The sequence below is a fragment of the Hyperolius riggenbachi genome, chromosome 3 (genome assembly GCF_040937935.1).
Source record: "Hyperolius riggenbachi isolate aHypRig1 chromosome 3, aHypRig1.pri, whole genome shotgun sequence".
Taxonomy (NCBI): Eukaryota; Metazoa; Chordata; class Amphibia; order Anura; family Hyperoliidae; genus Hyperolius; species Hyperolius riggenbachi.
In genome coordinates, this window is record NC_090648.1 from 296,807,924 (window position 1) to 296,832,183 (window position 24,260).

The window sequence follows — 24,260 nt, forward strand, 5'->3', positions numbered from 1 at the left end:
TGGGAATTTACAAACACTGTTGAACTACTTAAATTTATATTAAACAATCTTAGTAACAATGTATACATCAATCGTACCAATTAAACATGCAGATAATGATTGCAGTCAGAGATTGTAAAGCAGACTTTGCAAGAGAAAGCAACAATCGTACCAATTAAATGTGCAGATAATGATTGCAGTCAGAGATTGTAAAGCAGACTTTGCAAGAGGAAGCAACAATCGTACCAATTAAACGTGCAGATAATGATTGCAGTCAGAGATTGTAAAGCAGACTTTGCAAGAGGAAGCAACAATCGTACCAATTAAACGTGCAGATAATGATTGCAGTCAGAGATTGTAAAGCAGACTTTGCAAGAGGAAGCAACAATTGTACCAATTAAATGTGCAGATAATGATTGCAGTCAGAGATTGTAAAGCAGACTTTGCAAGAGGAAGCAACAATCGTACCAATTAAATGTGCAGATAATGATTGCAGTCAGAGATTGTAAAGCAGACTTTGCAAGAGGAAGCAACAATCGTACCAATTAAATGTGTAGATAATGATTGCAGTCAGAGATTGTAAAGCAGACATTGCAAGAGGAAGCAACAATCGTACCAATTAAACGTGCAGATGATAATTGCAGTCAGAGATTGTACAGCAGACTATAATAGAAAAAGGCTTTTTAATTTGATTTCTTTAAAATGTTTTTTGTTTTTGTTTTTGAGAGAGAGGTGATGCTGTGAATAAGCAAAACCATTAAAAAGTACAAAATACCTAGCTGGCAATATCTGTGGTTTCTCTGCAACAAAATGAAATGCATTTAGTTGAATAAATGAACAGATCGAACAGCAAAAACAGACATAAGCAAGTCTATATGAATGACTGAGATTCTGATAACATGAGCACTATATCATTTCGGACATGAGTACCAGTTGTAGACATTTCTCCTGATACTTTAACTCACACAGCTTGCCTAACCCTCGTCACCAATTTCTACTGTGTTTAAACCTATGCTTTTGCAACCACGGCATCCCAAGGATCACAGTGGAGGTTGCCATTTGAAGCACAAAAACTGTAATTTTTCTTTATGCAATACCCCTACATGACACAGCAGTACAGGGGTCTGAGAAAGAGGCTGTTGACACTGCAGGGGAGAATCATCCACAGCTGTCACTAAGATCTGCCTGTCTAATGGGATTAGGGGAAATCCCAATTTTTTAACAAAGTCATAGTCTATAAAATTGGCTGCAGAGCCCGAATCCACAAATGCCTGAGTGGACCGAGCTTGACCCTCCCAGGTGATAGAACAGGGGAGGAGTAAGTGATTATCTGTTAGAGGTAATGCTGGCTCGCCTAGGGTAGTACCTCTAACTACACCTAGGCGGCAGCGTTTCCCGACTTCTTAGGGCAGTTCTGTACTACATGACCCTTTTCTGCACAGTATAAACAGAGTCTCTCTGTCCGTCTGCGATTTTTCTCTACCTCTGACAATTTGGAATGTCCAATTTGCATCGGTTCATCCAGAGGAGAAGAAAGTGATGGATAGACTCTAACACCAGATCTCACAAAGTATCTCCCACGAGTCTGCCTCTGATAACGAATGCGGTGCTCAATCTTATCCGCCAATGCAATCGCTTCATCGACAGTTTTAGGCTCAGGATGAGCTAACATCACATCAGAGACCGGACCAGATAATCCCGTCAAAAAACAAACTAATAAAGCAAACTGTCCCCATCTAGCTGACACAGCCCAATTTCTAAATTCTGCGGCATAAATTTCCACCGTATTATGTCCCTGTCTGAGGGACTTTAGCTTCCTTTCAGCAGTAATTGCGATATCTGGATCATCATATATTATAGCCATAGTCTTAAAAAATTCCTGGACTGAAGATAGTGCCTCATGTTCACTGGGAAGACTGTATGCCCATGTCTGTGAATCCCCTGATAATAAGGTTTTAATAAGGGTCACCCTCTGACTTTCTGTTCCTGATGAAATAGGTCTCATCTCAAAGTAAGAGAGGCAACGATTTCTGAAATTCTGAAAGTCAGATTTGTGCCCTGAAAACTTTGCAGGGAGAGGCATTTTAAGATCAACAACAGGAGGGGACTGCACTGATGCGGTTGCTGGCTGGAGAGCTTGCACTACTCCAGACAGCTGGGTGATCTGTGTTTGTTGGGTATTGACCAGAACAGTTAAATTGTTTACTGCTGTGGTCAAGGCCCCAACTTGGCTGCACAGTACGTCCATAGACATTGTGGTCTGCTGTTCTGCAACAATTGGTGTCAGCAAGTAACAGAATTCTGATTATTAGGTGATCTGCAGTATCACCTATAATGCAGATATATACCTGATTATATGATGATCTGCAGAATCACCAATAATACAAGTATACAAACAGTTACTGAGGTAGTAAGGTATAGTGCTTGGTGCAACAGTAGTACTGATAGGTTTAGCTATGCCACACCAGAGGAGCTGGTGGGCACTAACAGTACTGAACCCCTCACCAGAGACAAGGGCCCTCTAGTGAGAGTAGAGAAGTCAGACTAAACGAGTTGGCAACAGACTGGCAGATACGGTACAAAGACAAAAGGCAAAGGCAAGAAGGTTATAACAAGCCAAGTCAGCAACAAGATCAGATGGGCAGAAGTACAGGTTCACTGAGAGTAAGAATGGTCAGAACGAGCAAGAGTCATACACAGATAGTACAATATTAATGAATGATTATGGCTATCAAAATCCTAACACTGTGTGAAATCTACAGTTTCCTCCCGGATCAAAGCACACTGGATCTATCTAAGGTCTGAGCGCTAACACAAAGTATTCGCAACAGCAGACAAGTTGCGAGTGATTCTAAGAGGCTTAAGAAGCAGAGGAGACCCCTCCGGGACGCCCCCTCTCATCAACTCCCTCTAGATTGTAAGCCTTTGGGCAGGGTCCTCCTCCTTTTGTGTCCTACCTGATCATGCACCTCCATTACTGTGAAGTTCGTGAACCCATGCTATGCATCTGAGTGAACCTAACTTGCCTAATCTCCATGCTCCCCTCCAGTGACTAAGCATTACCTTGTACTCATACTGTGCTGCATGATCTGGTCTTTCTTGTATTCAGGTATTTTCATTTTGCTGTATGTCACCCCTAACTATTGTATGTATCCCTACTTATTGACCAGCACTGTGTAATATGTTGGCGCTTTATAAATACAATAAATAAATAAATAAGGACCCGTTTCCACTTGTGCCGCACGCGTTAGTGAGACACGCGGCGGCACTTCTGGGTGTGCGGGATCGTAGGCGAATCCCAGAAGCCGTGCCATGCACGGCTATGGGATTCACAGCCTCCCGCGCGAAATCTGCAGGCAGTGTCGGCCGAATTGCTAGGGTAAGCAATTCGGCCGGCGGCGCCATAGTTTCCTCTGGCAGAGTTCCCTGCGTGATTTGCCTGCGGGGAAACTCTGCGGATTTGGAGCGGTTTCTACTCCAGTGGAAACGGGCCCTGACCTTTTTCCATTCCACTTACTAACGTGCCAGCCCCTCCCAGCTCTCTGGTGACATCATTACCTATCTTTCACAGCAGTAGTGATGGCAATGATCAACATGGGGAGTGAGAAGTGAGCTAAAAGTCATACTAGTAGCCATGTTCTTAAAGGACAATTGACCTGAGAGGGATATGTAGGCTGCTATATTTATTTCCTTTTAAACAATACCGGTTGCCTGGTATCCTGGTGATATTTCATGTGTAGTGTCTGAACCACTCCCCTCAAACAATCTTGTGGCAAATGCAGTCAAAGTTAAAAGTAAAACATTTGATTTGTATACTTGTTCAGGGTCTATGGCTAAAACTATCAGAGGAAGAGGATCAACAGGGCAGCCAGACAATTTACATTGCTTAACCACTTGCCGATCGCACGCTTATACCGTGCGTCGGCAAAGTGGCAGCTGCAGGACCAGCGACGCAGTACTGTGTCGCCAGCTGCAGGCTGATTAATCAGGAAGCAGCCGCTCGCGCGAGCGGCTGCTTCCTGTCAATTCACGGCGGAGGGCTCCGTGAATAGCCTGCGGGCCGCCGATGGCGGCTCGCAGGCTAAATGTAAACACAAGCGGAAATAATCCGCTTTGTTTACATTGTACGGCGCTGCTGCGCAGCAGCGCCGTAAGGCAAATCGGCAATCCCCGGCCAATCAGCGGCCGGGGATCACCGCCATGTGACAGGGGACGTCCTGTCACTGGCTGCACAGGACGGATAGCGTCCTGTGCAGCCCCTATCACCGGGGGGACAGGTAGGAGAGGGGGAGAGGGGGAGAGGGAGGGGGGTGAATGTCGCCGCGGAGGGGGGCTTTGAGGTGCCCCCCCCCCGCAACTAGCCTGCCCACCAGAGCGATCAGACCCCCCCTGCACACCATCCCCATAGGGGGGAGAAAAGGGGGGCGATCTGATCGCTCTGCATGAAACCTGATCTGTGCTGGGGGCTGCAGAGCCCACCCAGCACAGATCACAAAAAATAACGCTGGTCCTTAAAGGGGGGGTAAAGGGTGGGTCCTCAAGTGGTTAAAGGGGAATAAATATGGCAGTCCTATATCCCCTTCAAGTTAGTTGTCCTTTTAAGGAGGCTTCCAGATTCAGCCCCATTCTATTAATTCTGGCTGCGTAACATTGCTTTTTAAGGTAAGAGACTTTACCAGTACCGCTATCATTTTTGTTAAGATACTTTTAAGGTTTACCCCTGTGTTAAAAGCTGCATGGACTGTTATCGCTCAGTGCACATGCTTGAAGGCTCCATTTTACTGCTAAATTATAGGAGAAGTTAGAAATTAGGTGGGGGAGGGACCACATTGTTTGTTTGTTTTTTTAGTAAGAAAACTTTTTTGTGCATGTGCAAAGTGCTGTCACAAAGGAGTTTGTCACCTATCACACGGTGCTGCCGTCACAATGTATTTAATAAATTACACAAACACCCATGCTGAATGTATGGCGGGATTGCTGGGAAGGAACAGGGAAATGTCCACACACATGTATTGTTCCCCTATACCTTTCAGCAGATCCACTGAGGTTGTGCTAACAGCTAGTGACTGACCAGTGTTGAGTGACAATGCCAATATTCTTTTTGCAAAAATAATGTTATATTGGATTTTCGACCGAAAATTCCATTGAAAATTAGTTTTGTGATTTTTCGTGTTTTCATACTTTTCTCAACTTTTCATGGTAAAAATATAGATTTTTCTCATTTTTGTGGTAAAATTGTCGCAGTAAAAATATAATTTTTCTGTAATTGTCATGATTTTTCACTGTAAAAGTATAGATTTTTCAAGTTTTCTTAGTAAATATATAAATTATTTGTGTTTATACAAGCTATTTTTTGCAAAAATTTCTCATAATTGAAAATTGCATTTTTGATGCAAAAATGACTTCGGCAAAAATGTGTAAGCAATGCTGCTAGTGACAGCTCTTAGTGTACAAAACAGTTGGTAACCCACTATGGCCTATATGCAATTCCACTTTTCTCCTGCGTTTTCTCCAAGGTGATAATTTTTCATTTCTTATTTAAAATAACTTTCCAGCACTTTTCAACTGAAAAAGTATTGAGAAGTAAGTACAGATGTACTATCAAAATTATTTTGAGTATTTTCTTGGCTTAGCAGGCATTTTATTGAGAAATTTTAAAATATCATCTAGGAGAAAACTCATCTAGGAGAAAACCCAATGGCCTATTTGCAATAAACGTTTTCCCCTGAGTTATCTCCTAGTAGATAATTTTCATCTTCTCTATAAAATACATTTTCAGCTTGTTACAATTAAATAAGGACCCAAAGGTAGTTGAAAAAGTACTATCAAAATTATTTTGAGTATTTTCTTGCTTGATGGTGGTTTAAATGCATTTTCTGACAAGATGTGAAAATACCACCTACAGTAGAAGAAAACCATGTGCAGGAGCATGTATAATTTTTCCCTGCTTCACAGCTGAACACTCTCTGCTGCCATTCACCAGCTCCGGCTCCCGATCACGTGACCCGTATGGGGATCCAGGACCAAGGGGGTCCATGCTATCATTTTTGGAGGGGGGCCTTATTAAGTTTAGTTACACCCCTGGCACTAGGCAAAGGAAATTATAATTTGCAATTCCTCAACTTAGTAAATCAAGGACATGATATAAACTGGCATTCCTTGAGCAGTAAAATGTCAGCAATCCATTTACTATAGACTGCGTAAAACTGGAATTTTGTATATCTTGCACAATGAAAAATGCAATTAATGGAGTTAGTTACTGCTTATATGGACATTTAGTTCTTATTTAAAAAATATCAAGTTTAGGCTTATAAAACCAAATTATGCTGTTAAATTGGCCATAAAGAGATGATCATTTCACTTCATTTGACATTTAGGAAGCTTTTAACATCAATATTGACGGACAGTAAAATATAATTTTCTTTTCAGGTCTGATAGGGAGTCTAGTTAACAGTAGATATAAGCTTTATGACACTGGTAAAATGCCAGGAAAGTTTCAAGTGACCTCTAATCTCTGCTAATCACTCTACTAAGATCATTAATTTGCTGTCACATGTTGGTAGCCTGCAGCAAACTCTCTGTCTGACACTTGCTGACACACAAAATCTGTGTAATACAATCTAGTAATGGCTACCTTTATGGCCCCAAAACATGCACACATTAGTTGCTGAAACATAGAGATTTCAGTGTAGCTGGCATCCCTGTATCAGTATTGAATTCCATATGAATGTATTTGACCTGAGAATGTAAGACACAACGGTGCTTTTTTGAGGGCCTGTCTCCACTTGTTGCCGCACACGTCAGTGTGCGGGATCCCAGGCGAATCCCAGAAGCCATGCCATGCACGTCTATGGAATTCGCAGCCTCCCACGCGAAATCTGTGGCCTGTGTCGGCCAAATCACTAGGGTAAGCAATTCGGCTGGCGGCGCCCTCCTTTCCTATGGCAGAGTTTCCCCGCGCAATTTGCCTGCCGGGAAACTCTGCGGATTCAGAGCGGTTTCCGCTCCAGTGGAAACGGACCCTAACTCTTTTTTTTCTCAGATGTCACAAGTTCCTTAGTGGTTCTATAATTCCCCCAAATTTATCAAGTAATTAGTCAGTACAATTATAATACAGGTAAAACTCGAAAAATTACAATATTGTTCAAAAGTCCATTTATTTCAGTTACTCGACTTAAAGAGCACCTTGGGTAAAAAAAAAAAAGGTTTGAATGGCAATACATATATATAGTCTATACACTGTGTACAGTTAGATAAACATATAAAGTTTACATGTGGTACATCATAGTGGATAGAACAGACTCACATTTATATCTGTAGCAGCACTTCCTTCTTTCTTCTCATGCTGAAGCCTTGCTAAAATACACCCTCAGCCTTGTGTCCCCCCTCCCTCCAGCCTGATTCCCTTCCCCTCCCTTCCCTGCTCTCTGACTCTGCCTGCCTGGATCAAATTACTTCTCTTTTCACAGCGTGCAGAGAGAGGAGAGACATGAGAACTGCTGCAGCCTGCCTTATCATTTCTGTTTGCTATAATTATTATTTCACATGTCTGTCTGCCTGCCTGGATTAGATCACATCTCTTTTCACAGAGGTTGTAGGCTGGGAGAAGGACATAGGTGTGGAGTTAGGACATCAATCCCCCAGCATACTTTGCACCTATGGTTTAGAAAGAAAAAAATAACCCTGGCCCAAATTCACACTGGGGGCGGGATTTCAAGACCATGGGCCTGATTCACAAAGCGGTGCAAACTTTTTCGCGGACTTTTGCGAGCGCAAAGTGCCACGATTTGCGCGATCGCGGACTTTTGCGCGTGCAATTGCAAATTGCACGCGCAAAAGTCCGCGATCGCGCTAATCGCGGCAAATTGCGCGCGCAAAAGTCCGCAAAAAAGTTTGCACCACTTTGTGAATCAGGCCCCATGTGTGGAATACAGACCCTGGGGGTGAGAAAATCACACTTTATTATGTGTGATATCTTGGTAACTTCTTAGGTTTAAAGCGGACCTGAACTCAGAATGTCCTCTCTGCTCTAAAAGATAATCTAATCTAATCTAATCAAACAAACCTTTAAACAAAAAAAAATGTCCTTGTTACAGCTGATAAAAATCCTAAAATAAATCTGCACTGTTTCTTCTTCCTGATTCATGGAAGCAGACATATTGTTAACAGCCTGTGCTCTCAAATGAGCTTATCTGCCATCTCTGCCGTGGCAGTCATGTGACATGGGTAGAGATCAAATTACAACTTGTAATTAGACACAAATGACAGGGAATTAAACAGGCTAAACTCTTTTAATACATACAGGGTGCATTTCTCTGTTGTCCTTCTGTCCTGTGCAAGAGTCCACTTTAATTATTAAATTGTAATTTATAACTTAGATACTCATATCATATGGAATATGACATGAGTGTTTTGCATGTGTTTTGGATTAATTAGCGGATTAGAGTTTGACACTTTGAGCCTAGAATAGTGAACATTTTCACAATATTCTAATTTTCTGAGATTTTGCGATTTTCATAAGCTGTAAGCCATAATCAGCAAAATTATAACAAATAAAGGCTTGAAATATCTCACATTGCATATACTAAGCCTATTTCATATATTAAGTTCACCCTTTAAGTTGAAGATTTTTTGAGTTTCAACTGTACAAATGCATAAAAAAAAAATCAAAAATAATTACAAATTACAAATGAAGACTTGTGCACGCAGAAATGTGCATGATTCTTTTTTAATTTATTATCAAGCAATATAATTCCCCTGTGGAACAAGCCTGTCTTCCAATAGTCCATTGCCGGGAAAGACTGAAAAATAAATATGTTTTAGTCCTGTGATCAGAGCATTATCTTCATCAAGCACAGGGCCGGACTTACCATAAGGCACTATAGGCATGTGCCCCCAGACAGAAACTGTCACTTGCATACCTGATTTGTAACACTTTCAGGCAGAGAAAGAAAAAAAAGAAGCACAGCCTAGTTATTTGTGTCCCAAATATAGCTGCGCACACGGATCCTAGCAATCCATTTTCCACACTCCCAGTGGCAGGCGTCACTTCTCCAACACAGAAACGGCAAATACTCCACTTCAGTGAGGTACCACCACCACACCCCAAGCAGTGGCCACTCACCGTTATAGTAGCGCACCACTGAAATAACATCACCCATTATTGAATATCAGCGCAGTATTTGGTGTTTTATTGACTAGTCATTTGTGTGCTTGGCACTGTACATACACATGTCTATCTCATCATGTCACATGTCACCTCGTTTGTCCTTTAAATCAGAAATGTATGTAGTGTACATACAATTTTACTTCTTTTGAATGATTGCATCTATTTCCTGATACACCTTGAAAAATTAAATTTTGTTTACAAAACATGCAAGTAAAAGGCTACATTTCTTTGTTTGTTTTATAAATGATAATTCAGTAAAATATCAAGTATGCTCTTAGTCTTCACAAAGTTAGGTGTGACATCTTTGGAAATATTTATTTATTTAGTATTTATAAAGTCCTCAGATCTTCCACAGCACTTTACACGGTATATATTCTTATCAGTAGCTTTTCCTTAAGGGGGTCTCACAATCAAATCCCTACCATAGTCATTTGTCCCTATCGTAGTCTGAGGCCAATTGTTGTGGAAAGCTGATAAGTTTATGTGTATGTTTTTGGAATGTGGGAGGAAACAGGAGAGTATGTTGGGTCACACTGAGCATGGAGAAAACAAAGAAGAGCAAGGACAGTTTTTGCAGGAGTTTAGAAACAAAATGATAGAAAAGTATGTATAATCCCAAGGATCCCAAGGCTGCATCTCCAGAGATCTGTGAGCAACATTGTAAAGACGCTTACAGCCCATGGCACTGTAACTAATAACTATGAATGTAAACAAAAGAGAAAGATTCCTCATATGTTACAATGAATAATTGTTTAAATGGTGGATATAGAACCTCAATCAACTTCTAAACAAATTCAAGCTGACCAGCAGGTACAAGGTACAAGTGTCAGCTCACACTATTCTTTGCCATCTAAATCAAAAGGGATGCTAGGACAAGAGACCCAGGGGGAGCCCACAGCTGACTCAGAAAGAGGTTTTTGAAAACACACATCACAAACAAATCCAGTCCCTACAGTCAAAATGGAGGACATTTACTGATTATTTCTTTTAGGGTTTCTTTGCTGCTAGAAGAACTGGTAGTTTTGACTGTTTGCGTGGTAGTATAAACTCTCAAGACTACCAAATAATTCTGAGGCACAATATAGGGCCCAGTGTCAAAAAGCTGAGCCTCAGCAGTAGGGATGAAAGAGTGAGAGTCACTCGTAAGTTTGATCTTGCAGTGAATTAAGCTTACTGAAGCTTCCCATAAGAAAGACTCAATGATGGCAGGCAAAACTTGGCGGTGGTATGGTACCGAAAATTTCATTGGCAAGCACAGCATCTTTCGGGTGAATCATTTGCTCCTAGGATTCAGAGCAAGGCCCAGCAGCTAATAAGAACAGATCCCACCACAGGCATATATAAAAGGGTGTGGAGGGAGGGTTTTTGTAACTCCATCTTGCATTGTCTGTGTGATAGCAGCTAGACAGACAGAGATAGGGAGAGAAGTGTATGCTTTAGGTAGAGATAGCTTGTAGTTAGGTCTGTTTTACCAATTTAAAACTATGATTTATAGGGTGTATTGTGTACATAGGTTAGAACTGTGCATGCTTAGTGACAAATTGCAACAAGGTACCTAGTCCTCCAGCTTGTTTGCTAGCTGTACACTGAACAAAGTACTATAAGAAGAACTGTCGGCTATAGGATTTATTCAAGGCACCTGTAGTCCTCTAGCTTTTTTGCTAGATGTACACTCCACCTAGTACTGTGAAAAGGACTGTAAGCTATAGGATTAATTCAGAGCAGAGTTAAATAGATTAGAACTGTGTGACAAGTTACTACAAAGTACTTGTAGTCCTCAACCTTGTTTGCTAGGTTTTCACTGCACCGAGTACTGTGAGAAGACCTGTAAGCTATAGCATTCCTTGAGTACTGCTGTGCTGAGTAACTGGGACAGAAGAGTGTGTACACATTTGTTAGACACTGTACTACTGCAGGATCACATTGTCCTTTAACTAGCTGTATTGTAGTACAAACATAGAGAACTGTCATTCCTAGGAGTTATTGTATACTGCTTTAATACATATTCACTTACTATAAGTAAGTCCAATATAGCAAATGTGTTTTACTGTATCCATTGCCCACTCCAATAAAAATTACCTTAAAGGGGCACTATGGCGAAAAATTATAAAATGTAAAATATGTGCAAACATAGACAAATAAGAAGTACATTTTTTCCAGAGTAAAATGAGCCATAAATTACTTTTCTCCTATTTTGCTGTCACTTACAGTAGGTAGTAGAAATCTGACAGAAGTAACAGGTTTTGGACTAGTCCATCTCTTCATAGGGGATTCTCAGCAAGGCTTTTATTCTTCATAAAGATATTTCCTAAAAAGGATTTAAATAATGATGCTGGCCAACTTCCCTGCTCGCTGCACAGTTTTTTGGCAGTTGGACGGAGAAACTGTCTTTCACTGAGTGCTTTTGAAAATAAATAAATCCCTGAGAATCCCCTATGAAGAGATGGACTAGCCCAAAACTTGTCGCTACTGTCAGATTTCTACTACTTACTGTAAGTGACAGCAACATAGGAGAAAAGTAATTTATGGCTCATTTTACTAAAAAAATTATTTGTATATGTTTGCACATATTTTAAATTTTACAATTTTTCACCATAGTGCCCCTTTAATTTCATTCCATTTTGACCCCCAGGGTGACTGACTGTTACATATTGCAAACTGGATTTCATCCAATTCATGATGCCAGCTGTTTTGATGGCAGAGACTGCAGCTAGTGGGTTGAGTTGACGTGTTGGCACTGTTTCTCAATCTCATGTCCTACTTCCACGGCCTAATGTTTCCGCTGGACTCTGTACACTGTCCATCATGCAGAATTCCATTTTTTCCTGCTATCTGATCTGCTTTTCTGAAAACCACAAGTTTTTTTCTTGAACATGTTTTTTGCTATTAACCTTTAAAGTTGGATCACTGACTTTAATGGAATGTATAAATAAGCTTTGAGGAAGTTTAGCAGAACCACACGAAGTTCTAAAAAAAAACCTCAAGACTGCCAAAGGCATTTTCACTCCTCCCTGCTCAGCAGGAGGTCAAGGGGCTTACAGTACTTTCACCACAGAAAGATAGATGAATAACATACAGTATGTATGGGACCAGTTTGCAAAAGGATACAGTTATTCAAATCATTATAAATTATTGGGCAATAATTCATAATACTAAAAAAAATCAACTTGATTTGATAAGGCCAATTGCATCTGTATATAGAGAAGATATTGCCAAGTGCAAGAACCTCCCACTAAGAGGGCTGACCTTCGGAGAAACCCCAGCTATTAATCAGGGTCATTTATTTCAATGAAGGCATGGATATTCTTCTCCTTTCTCATTGATCAGTTTAGTTATCCCAAACCAGCTGGAGGCCAGCTTGAAGAAAAGGCTGCTGGAAATCACGGCAGTGTTATTTATCACAAATAAACTCTTTGACGTTATAAATAGGCCAGGGATGGTAGGAACAGCATGTAAAGCAGGGATTTTCTGACACTTTACAAATATGCCCCAAGGAGTGTGAGTTATTTGAAATTCTAACAGCTTTTACTTTTCCATTCTACCTTGGAATTCACCTGCCAAACAGCTGTCTCTTATTTTATTCCCAACTCTAGTTGGAGAAAACGATTTAAACTTTTTTGAATTCAAATATATTCTCATGTGTTGTAGAAGCAGAAAAGTAGTTATACTTTCAGATATCACTAATCTTTTTGTAAATTAAGCCATACATTTTAATTCTGCTACAGTCTCTTGCTGTGTGACACAGGCTCTTGCTGTTTGCACCATATGTAATCTCTTGCATACTTAAATAATTCATTAGTAGTGTGGCCGAATCTTTGTTGCCCACCTTAATTGCTTTCTAATTGAGACTCTCCTAGGGACTCTTCCAGTACTAAAAAGGTGTACAATCATAAGTAAAACTGAACCTTTAGGCTAGGTTCACAGTGGTCAGCTGCATAACTCACGTGCTAAAATGACTGTGAACTGCAATGGAGACTGGACACAGACTTTAATACAAAGCCTGTATGCAGCAAATTAAAAAAACATGATCAGTTACGACCCTTTACTGTGAACAGCCCCATGGAATTGTGTGGGCAGTGAGTTGACATGCAGAATCATTCTGCAATGCAACTGAACACTGTGAATTTATCCTTAGGCTGGATTAACAGTAGTCAATTGCATAATGCATGCCTTATAATGAGTGTAAACTGCAACAGAGACTGGCCTAGACTTTAATACAAAGCCTGCATGCAGCGAGTTAGAATAAGGTGATCTGTTACAACGCAGTACTGTGAACAGGCCCATAGAATTGTATGGGCAGTGTGTTGACATGCAGAATTATTCTGCAATGCAACTGAGCACTGTGAATTAGCTCTAAATAAAACAGTTAAATAAGGCTATATCCATACATTTAGCGATTTTGCAATTAAGTAATCAAATCTATTGGGCAATCAACTGGTGTGGTTGATCGAAAGTCAATAAACTAGTGGCCCACACACTACAAGTGATATCCTTGGCCATATTGGAACACAACACACTCAATTCTCTCTCAATTCAACAAAACTATCAAAACGGTCGGTTGATTAGGCCGCCAAATCCCTAGATGTATGGCCACCATCATAGACTGACATAATCAATTAAACTTATGTGCTGTATTTTACAAAAGATGAATATAGCATCTAAAGATGTACTGTGTGATGAGAATGAGCAGCACTCTGAGGACATCTGATGCCCTCATGATTGTAGTTACAGTATTGCATGTTTGTGTTAGTTTGGTCTACTCTGTATGTATCATAATTTATGCCTTTCAGTGCTTTGTGGAATGTACATTTCATTTTTTAATTAGGTTTTCTCCTCTTGTTTTACAGGAAGTTGAACTGTGTCGTATGAATAGTCAAGACAGACTTGGCTTAACTGTGTGCTACAGAACGGATGATGAGGAAGATACAGGGATATATGTCAGTGAGGTACGGAGAGAATGACTGACAGTAATAAGGAAAGGTGGGAAAAGAGAGCAAGGAAGATCATGTCTTATGTGGAGATCACAGAGACTGTCTGTCCTGAACCACAATAGTGGCCATCTCAGAAGGGAAATAGTATGGAGTTGTAATAGAGTAAATATAGGATAAGCAGTGTATCAGTATAAGATACAACACAACAAAATAGTGTACTCCACCAGGGAAGTCTGGAAGCAAAATGTATATAAAATTAGTTGATAATATGATTTGATTTGTCTGATTTTCATTCTCAGGTGTGCTTTTGTCTTGTATTTCATTATGTACAAACGTGTTAATCTTTATTAAATTTAAGGTGGACCAATCAAAAATGTATGAAACTTGAGAAAAACAAGTTTAATTTTATAACTACACAAACACATGCTCACCAAAAAGCGAAAACAAAAAGTAACATCTGTTCAAACATAACAACCCACTATTTTCAAGTTATGCATTAATTGTTCTAACCGTATCATGCGGGAAGCTGATACATTGCTATGCATTACATCACAGAGCACACTGTGTTAGCAATTTACACTGCTTCCTTCATTAAAACTTATACTATTATTGTCTTTGTGAGAGAAGTTGTAGGAGAGGACACTGAGACAGAATCAATGGAGGAGGGACTGTGTGAGCCAATTGATGACTATAGAAAAGAGAGTCTGAGGGATAATCAGTGACTATGGAGGAAGGACTGTGTGAGCCAATTGATTACTATGGAAGAGCGACACTGAGGGAGATTCAGTGACTATGAAGGAGGGACTCTGTGAGACAATTGATGACTATGGAGAAACTCTGTGGGAGAATCTATGACTATGGTGGAAGGACTGTGTGAGCAGGGTCAGCCTTAAGGTGGCCACTAATGATCCAATCTGTTTCATCCAATCTTACCATTTCTATGTAATATAAGGGACAAGCCTATAGTATTCATTCAATATATTCACTCAGTTTACTCTTCTACTACATAGATTTGGTAAGATTGGATGAACAATATTGTATCATTAGTGGCCACCCTTAGGTTTCATAACACCCTTAGCAAAATTAGACTTTAGTGCCCCATCCAGATTATGACTAGAGATGGCCCGAACCTCCGATTTTCCGCAAAAGGTTTGGTTCACGTGAACTTTCGTGAACTGCAATAGACTTCAATGGAGATGCGAACTTTGAAAACTAGAAACATTTATGCTGGCCACAAAAGTGATGGAAAAGATGTTTCAAGGGGTCTAAAACCTGGAGGGGGGCATGGAAGAGTGGGATAGACGCCAAAAGTCCCGGGGAAAAATCTGGATTTGACGCAAAGCAGCGTTTTAAGGGCAGAAATCACATGGGGCTTGATTCACAAAGCGGTGCTAACTGTTAGCACGCCTGTGAATACCCCCTTAGCACGTCTAAACAAGCTTTTCGCGCATAAAACTTTACGCGCGCAAAACTTTATGCGCGTAAAACTTTACGCGCGTACTGCACAGAGCGCAGGGCGCTCCGCGCGAAGTGCCCATTAAAGCCTATGGGACTTAGCGCGAGTAAAACTTTGCGTGCGTAAAACTTTGCGCGTGCAAAGTTAGCGCGCGATCTGATTGAGAAATCCGGTGCTAACCTACTTAGCACCCTGGTTAGCGCGTCTAAAGACTTTAGACGTGCTAAGTAGGTTAGCACCGCTTTGTGAATCAAGCCCATTGAATGCTAAGTTGCAGGACTAAGGTGCTTTAAAACATCTTTCATTTGTATACATCAATCAGGGAGTGTAAATAGAGGACTGCTTCACACTGACACACCAAACTCACAGTGTAACGCACCGCAAACGGCTGTTTACGTAGTGACAGCCATGCTGGACTGGTGCGCACCGTGGCGATAGCGGTTTTAAAGCCCATATGGTCACCGGGCTGTGGTAGCTCAATGATAGAACAACAGTGACTGTCCAGCTGATCAAATTTGGTCTGTCCACAATGAAGCAACTACCTTAATATCTTCTTGTATGTAGGCATAGGTAGGTGACCCAGTATAGGTAGGTAGGCGTAGGTAGGTGCCCCAGCAGTTAGCTAGGAATAGGTAGGAGTCCCAGTATAGGTAGGTAGGCATAGGTAGGAGTCCCAGTATAGGTAGGTAGGCATAGGTAGGTGCCCCAGTAGTTAGCTAGGCATAGGTAAGCATTCCAGTATAGATAGGTGTCCCAGTATAGGTAGAGAGGCATAGATAGGTGCCCCAGTAGTTAGCTAGGCATAGGTAGAAGTCCCAGTATAGGTAGGTAGGCATAGGTAGGTGCCCCAGTAGTTAGCTAGGCATAGGTAAGCATTCCAGTATAGGTAGGTGTCCCAGTATAGGTAGATAGGCATAGATAGGTGCCCCAGTAGTTAGCTAGGCATAGGTAGAAGTCCCAGTATAGGTAGGTAGGCATAGGTAGGTGTCCCAGTATAGGTAGATAGGCATAGGTAGGTGCCATAGTAGTTAGCTAGGCATAGGTAGGAGTCCCAGTATAGGTAGGTAGGCATAGGTAGGTGCCCTAGTATAGGTAGGTAGGCATAGGTAGGTGCCCCAGCAGTTAGCTAGGCATAGGTAGGTAGTCCCAGTATAGGTAGGTGTCCCAGTATAGGTAGATAGGCATAGATAGGTGCCCCAGTAGTTAGCTAGGCATAGGTAGGCAAAGTTGATCCTAATGGCGCACTATGGGGGTGAATTGAACTTTCGCAAAAGTTTGCGTTCGCTGGCGAATGCGAACCACCGAAAGTTCTCCTGGAACCGTTCGCATGCGAACCGTTCAGGCCATCTCTAATTATGACCCCCACACGAGAAATTAGTGAAAAACAAACACAGGGGCGTATTCAGTCAGAGATGCTTCCCAGTATTAGGCGACCAGAGATACCTCCTCCAACCCAGTATTAGGTAGCCAGAGGTGAAACCTAGTATTAGCTATTCAGAGGCATCCCCAGTATTCAGTAGCCAGAGGTGTCCCCCAGTATTAGCTAGCCAGTGGTATCCTCAGTATTAGGTAGTCAGAGGTGTCTCCCCCATTATAAGGTAGCCAGAGGTATCCCCCAGTATTAGCTAGCCAGAGATGTCCCCCAGTATTAGGTAGTCAGAGGTGTCATCCAGTATTAGGTAGCCAGATGTGACCCCAGTATTAGGTACCCAGAGGTGTCCCCCAGTATTAGGTAGTCAGAGGTGTCATCCAGTATTAGGTAGCCAGAGGTGTCCCCCAGTATTAGGTAACCAAAGGTGTTTCACAGTTAAGTATCCAGATTTGCCATAAGAGACCCCGTGCTGTTTTTACTACTAATTTGAGAATAAAAAACACCTTTGGACATTTTGCTTCACATAGCCTATTAGAGTATCTTTATTGGAGTATGTTTAAGGAGCAAGGCAATATTGTCTGGCCTGTGCAGAGATATTAAGCAGTGGGTGAGCATGATAGTAAACTCATTGCCATATACTTGTGAACAGGTTCTGCCATGCATAGGGACGTATGTGGCCAGATTTCTTGTGGCGACCCTTCCATGTTGCACTTATTATTTGTGTGCAGCAGCCTCTTCGCATTTCATGTGCGGCCCTTTGGCAGCAGTTCCCATTTGCAGCCTCCACTGCCATATGCAGTATAGCTGCCCTGTGGTGTATGAGGGTTTGCAACCTACATATCCTATTATTTTTTGTATAGTGATACACACACACACAAACACACACACAAACACACACACACACACACACACACACACACACACACACACACACACACACACACACACACACACACACACCTAATATCTAGATGAGAAGTAATAATATTCTGGATAAGCAGCTGTGGTGAATGGAATCATTTTTCAAATTTCTTTTTAACCCTTAAATAAGTATCTTGTTCTATTCCTTGGAAAGATTGTAGGGGTGTTTTTTTCTGGAATTTTTTTTCAAATCACTAAAATCACATTGACTTTTGCCTTGAAATACGTGTAGGTTATTATTTTTGTGACACAGACTATTATTTAATAAGAGTATAGAACATTTATATAAGATGTAACCTAAATCCAAATGCTACACTTGAGGTGTTCTCTGTGAAAAATAGCTTGTGGCAAGGAAGGGACAAATGAATGGCTTAGGATAACCATCAATGGAAGGTGACAGATAATGCTTTCACTCTGTACAGTGGATCATTATTCATTACAGAAATGTTAAACATCTGGACAGCTGAAGAGCTCCCCGTAGCTGTCAAGATTCAACTTAATATATCAACAGTCGCAGTTGCAGGATATTTAATAATGCTTATTTACAGTAGTGTGATAGCCAGTTCACACCTGATACCCTTCCTTAGTTACTCAAATATATAAACTAACCAGGTAAAATCTCCACAAGAAAGCTCATTAAATACATCCGACTTTTGTTTTTCCTTTGTCTTTGAGCTATTCATAATATATTAGACCCATAAAAAATTCAAACATTTAAAGGGGAATTTGGTGTTTCTGTCAAATGTATACATTACCAGTTTTTTAAATATTATTTTGGCTACTTAATTTTCTGTGTGTGTGTGTGTGGCTGTGGCTGAACACAACTTACATGTTGCTGTGCTGATTTCAGTCAGTGTTCAACACACAGGGAGATCATAGAGAGCCTTGTCTTATGGTCACATTTCTGTCTGCAAAGCAAGGTTGTTCCTTTCAGTATAAAGGTGGCCATAAATGAATAGATGGTCACCAGATTTGACCATCATATAGATCCCTTTCTAATCAAACTCTAATCAGAGAGGGATCTATTACTGCTACACAGTGTACACAGATTTTCAATAGATTTCAGCACGAAATATAGCTTAAGATCAAGAGAACAATCATAGCGCATCAGTCACCAGAGAGTAAGCAGTTTCTTTAGAGCCAAGCTAATAAGGAATTGTCCAAATGAGCCTTGAGAATTGGTGTGGCAGGTATCGAATCATCAGATGTTCCTTGTGAATACCTGTCTGACCAGTCTTATTGCAGAAGCAGAAAATCCTGAATATTTAATTGGCTGTAAAGAAGAAAAAAACTTTCATATTTGTGTTTTTAAATGTGCTTGGGAAACTAAACTAATCTTCCTTTAATATTAATTTCCATTTAGGTTGATCCAAACAGCATAGCAGCGAAAGATGGTCGCATTCGAGAAGGAGACAGGATTTTGCAGGTCAGTATACAAAGGCTATTTAACAACTGAGAAATTTAGGTTGATGTAACTGATACGGTATGTAATGAAGAAAGTTTAACTCTGCAGGGCTTTTATTTAAGATAAGGTGGAAAATCCCTGTCTGAAATACAAAGCATATCCAATTGTCCTGGGTTGTCCTCGTTAGTTCTTAGGGAAAACTACCATATATGGTCCTGCTTCCCAAAGATGCTGCAATTTGGAAGTATCAGACAGTTGCAGGAACCAGGCTATGTGCGTCTATTCCTAAAGCCAACCATTAACGTCAGATCTAAGTATGCTATGCAATAGCTAATTATCAGACTGCCAAATGCTTACTTTTCATTCTTCTGCTGCTAAATATTCTGTTTCAGCTAGTACCGGTAAGTTGTGCACCCTTAAACAGAACACTTATAGCAGCACTGCTGTTTTTCCGCCATCATTAGGCCATTCAGGCTGTTGGAGGATGAGCCTACAAAGTGCCCTCTAATGCTGGGAATACACCATGAGTTTTTGGGCAGATAGATGACTCGATAGATCATTTCTGACAGATCCGATCTGATTTCAATCATTTTTCTGATCGATTTTCTCATAGAAGTGAAAGCAAATTGATCAGAAAAACTATCGCAAAAATGATCAGATGGTAAATCTGCTGAATAAACTCATTGTGTATTCCCAGCATAATCAGATTGCAGTCTATAACTCTGCAAGTCTTTGTTCTAGGAAATTCCCTTAAAGCTCTTTACTAGGCATTATAAGGACTTGCGTACATTGACATTTGTATTAAACAACATGACGGTTGCATTTGAACAGCATATTACTTGCACCTGAAAGTGTAATTCATTTGCAAGTGTGTATCATTTTATTTTTACTCATTTTATTTTTACTCATATACTACTTTACTATTTATTATAGTCATTCAGACTTAATCTGATCTGTAAAGCATTTTAAACTCAGGGCAATAAGATAAGCTATAATTAGGAAAAATGCAACACATAACAAAGCATGTTAAGCTTATATAGGATCCAATCTAGGTCTCAAACCCTTAATTTCAGGTATGTCCAAAGTTGTACGTTTAATAGGGACGCTTGGAGAAATGGGCGCTGGTTTATATTGATAGTAGAATATCAGTAAATCAATAATTATACCAATATTCTCCTATCACCCTCTGTAATTGAATTCTCAAATTAAAGAGACTCTGAAGTCTCATAAAATTCAGGTTTTTATTTTAAAAATCTCTTTAACATCAATGCCCTAACTAAAACACTGCATCCCCTTGGCTGAACACTAACTAAATCACTCCAAACTCCCCAGCAAAAATCCATGACTTTCTTGGTCATGGATTTTGCTGCCCAGGGAGGAAGAGCTTTGTGCTGTAGCTCTGCCTCCATGCGCGTCAATCCACGCATATCTCTGCCTCTCCCCCGCCCCTCTCAGTGAAAGAAGACTTAGAGGGGTGGGGAGAGCCGGCGATCTGTGCTGATGGACCCATGCAGAGGCAGAGCTACAGCCCAAAGCTCTGTCTCTTCACGGAAGAGCTCCCCACAACGTGCCCCAGGGAGTTTGGGGGGATTTAGTTAGTGTGCAGCCACGGGGATGCAGCATTTTAGTTAGGGCATTGATATTACAGAGATTTTTAAAATAAAAACCTGAATTTTGAGAGACTTCAGTCTCTCTTTAAGCCCCTCTGTCTCCATTTGCTCTTAACACTACCTCTCTCCACTTACTCCTAACACTAATCTCCCCCTATATAGGCCAAACTCTACCCCCCCCCCCCTTCCTTTACCTAAAAGACCAGAGTTTAGCTACAATGTACACTACTGCTCCCAGTTAAGCAGTTATAATGCCAATCAAAACCACACACCACGCAAGCCGATAATTTACCCCATCCACTCTGCAGGCCAGGCCACTAATTAACCCCCACACACTTACACACATGCATACACATAGCCTGATAATAATTGCTCCCATTCGAGTGGTGTGTAAAGCGCCATCGGAATGTGAAAGCAAAGTTCCACTACAACTACAACTCCACCACATCTATTGTACAGACACACAGGTTTTCTACCACGTGTGAAAATCATCATAAGCAAATTGTATGTGTGCATGAGTGACTATGGATGTGTGTGTGTGTGTGTGTGTGTGTGTGTGTGTGTGTGTGTGTGTGTGTGTGTGTGTGTGTGTGTGTATGTATGTCTGTCTCTCTGTGTGAGTGTGTTTGTATGTGTACACATACAGTATGTAGGTGTGCATCACTCTGCAGTATTCACAGAATGATTAGAGTCATGTTACATCCTATTTAAGTTTGTAGTTAACCAGACCTGGCTGTCAGAAGAGCTGCTGAAATTAATTGGCCTTACATGATATTAGTTGTAATTATGAAAAAATGTGCTTCTACTGCATTCTATTTTCCCACAGAGGCTGTTTTTTAGCTACACTCCTGGGATATTCATTATTATAATTGGGCCTCTTTCTATTTGCTAGAGAGACCCCACTAGTTTATCATGGTCATGTTTAATCTACAGACCTCTTTGGTCATGAACCATGATAGAGATGTTTGAGGTCATGTGATGCATGTATACAGGAGGCCCAACCAGCTCTTCCGCAATCAAAGAAATATTCATATTTCTTACATTCACTCTGGAGAAAACATAATAAAATAATGAAGATATTTAATGGGTAAAATTAATTTCATACTATGTAATAATTTGCACAAAGGCAAGTTGTCAGTAAAACCGCCCAATTACTCCTGTGTAATTAATGGGTCTTGCATATCCCAACCCTTAAGAAGAAAAAATATATAAATACATTGTATTATATTTAGGAAATTAATTGTGTGTTTAGAACGCCTGCTTTGCTTTGCATACATTTAGTTGCTTTTACAGGATTTCAGAATGATAAAGCTAAATTACAATCACAATTGTCTTTTAAGCATTGCCCCATGAGAGATAGTTGTGTAGCTCTCTAATTGGCTCCATGCAAGCCCGCGGTATGACTGATTTTAGCTGTAGCACTGCCATCCTTCCTTCCACCAGCACTATTATCTCAGAGTGACACTTCCATTACTCTGAACAGAGAAAGATGAACGTCAGCTGTCAGGCCCTGGTTAATTGTGTTGCTAGATGTATGTTACTAGGGCACTGCTTGGACATTTATGAACATAACTGCTTCCTCTGATGTTCACCATCCTTCACCGATCAATACTGTTCTTATGGTAAGCGCATAATTGAGTAAAGGTATTTACCACTGAGGTCTGACAATGAGCCCACAGCTTGGTTCTTGCTATCCATACGCCTGGCACAAATGAACAGATATTTGCACTTTGATTGCATGCTACTCTGAGAAAATAGTGGCTAATTTGCAAGTTTCATTTGTTTATTGCAGATTAATGGCCAGGATATCCAAAACAGAGAAGAAGCCATTGCTTTGCTTTCCAGCGACGAATGTAGGAAAATTATCCTGTTGGTGGCAAGGCCCGACATACCGGTTAGTACAGAGATGATTAAATACAATAAAGCAAGCTCGGAAGTTTTTTGTAAAAATGATTACTTACTTTGTGTTGACCTTCTTGTCTGGGTGCTGTTGTTCTCACGTTCTTTTATTGTTTGAAAATTCATTGTTTAGTAGAAATAACAGTTGCTGCAGTAGCAGCAATGTATCAAATCATTTTAATGGTTTGTTCAGAATAAAGCAGAATAGCAGTAAGTATAAAAGACATAAGTCACAGTACAAATAGGAAGGAGGTCGGTAACATCTAAAAGCAAAACATGTCTGATCTACAGAGGTTGAAAAAATGCTGATCTCTGTGCTTGGATTTTCCCTTCTGAACGGTTTGGAGTAATTCTAAAAACAAAGATGAAAGTTGTGATGTGTGTTGTGGCAAAATAATAAGAGTAACCCTGCATCATTGAAATAAACGAATCTTAAAATGTGCCCACTAGTTTATGTTAAGCCTTTTAAAATGAACATGTCTCAATCTTAAAAAGAATAAAAGGCATAAGTAGGCTAGCTATTAAAATGAATGCTCAAAGTAAAGAACATTTTAAGCAGCAATCAACTATAAACATGTTTTCAATCTCTATGCTACTATTTACAGTAGTATCTTTCATACTTATCTGGTATACAGTAATGGAAAGCACCCGATTTCCTTTTATGATTGTTTTCCATAAGCCTAGTGTTTTTTTTTCATAAAACTGACTTTTTCATAAAAAGTAAAAATCCTTTTTTAGGCTGGTTTCCCACCAAGACGTTGCATTTTAGGGGACGTTATGGTCGCATAACGTGCCCCTAATGCAACGCATGGTAGCTAGTAGATGCAGTAGTGAGCAATGTTGCTATTTTTGCAGAAGATACAAAATTGTGCAGAATCATCAACTCTCAGGAAGATAGTGTCATATTGCAACAGGATCTGTATAGGATGGCTATATGGGCACATACATGGCAGATGAAATTCAATGTTGACAAATGTAAAGTCATGCATTTTGGACGTACTAATGGTCTAGCACCATACAAAATAAATGGGATACAGTTGGGGACATCAAACTTGGAGAAGGACTTAGGAGTACTCATTGACAACAAGTTAAATAATCGTACTCAATGCCAAGCCGCTGTAGCTAAAGCTAACAAAATTTTGGGATGCATTAAAAGGGAAATAAAAACTCGAGATGCTAGCATAATATTGCCCCTGTTTAACTCTCTAGTAAGGCCACATCTGGAATATGGAATTCAGTTCTGGGCACCACATTACAAAAAAGATATTACAGTTTTAGAGCAGGTGCAGAGACGAGCAACAAAATTGATACGTGGGATGGAAGGTCTCACTTATCAATAAAGGTTAGATATACTGGGTTTATTTAGTCTAGAGAAAAGACGCCTTAGAGGGGATCTAATTAACATGTATAAATACATCAGAGGGCAATATAATAGCTTGGCGGATGAGCTTTTTGTCCCTAGGCCTTCTCTAAGGACTAGAGGACATGATCTGCGCATGGAGGAAAAACGTTTTAGCC

General features: G+C 40.5%; 1 protein-coding gene across 1 annotated transcript in view; it reads left to right on the forward strand.

Moving 5' to 3' along the window:
* The window catches only part of PDZRN4 (PDZ domain containing ring finger 4), a 230,329-nt gene that overhangs the window by 190,964 nt on the left and 15,105 nt on the right, over positions 1 to 24,260 (forward strand). Inside the window, exons 4-6 of the mRNA XM_068272736.1 lie at positions 13,996 to 14,094; positions 19,192 to 19,254; positions 22,636 to 22,737. Coding sequence (XP_068128837.1) covers positions 13,996 to 14,094; positions 19,192 to 19,254; positions 22,636 to 22,737 — 264 coding nt within the window. The remainder of the gene's footprint in view (positions 1 to 13,995; positions 14,095 to 19,191; positions 19,255 to 22,635; positions 22,738 to 24,260) is intronic.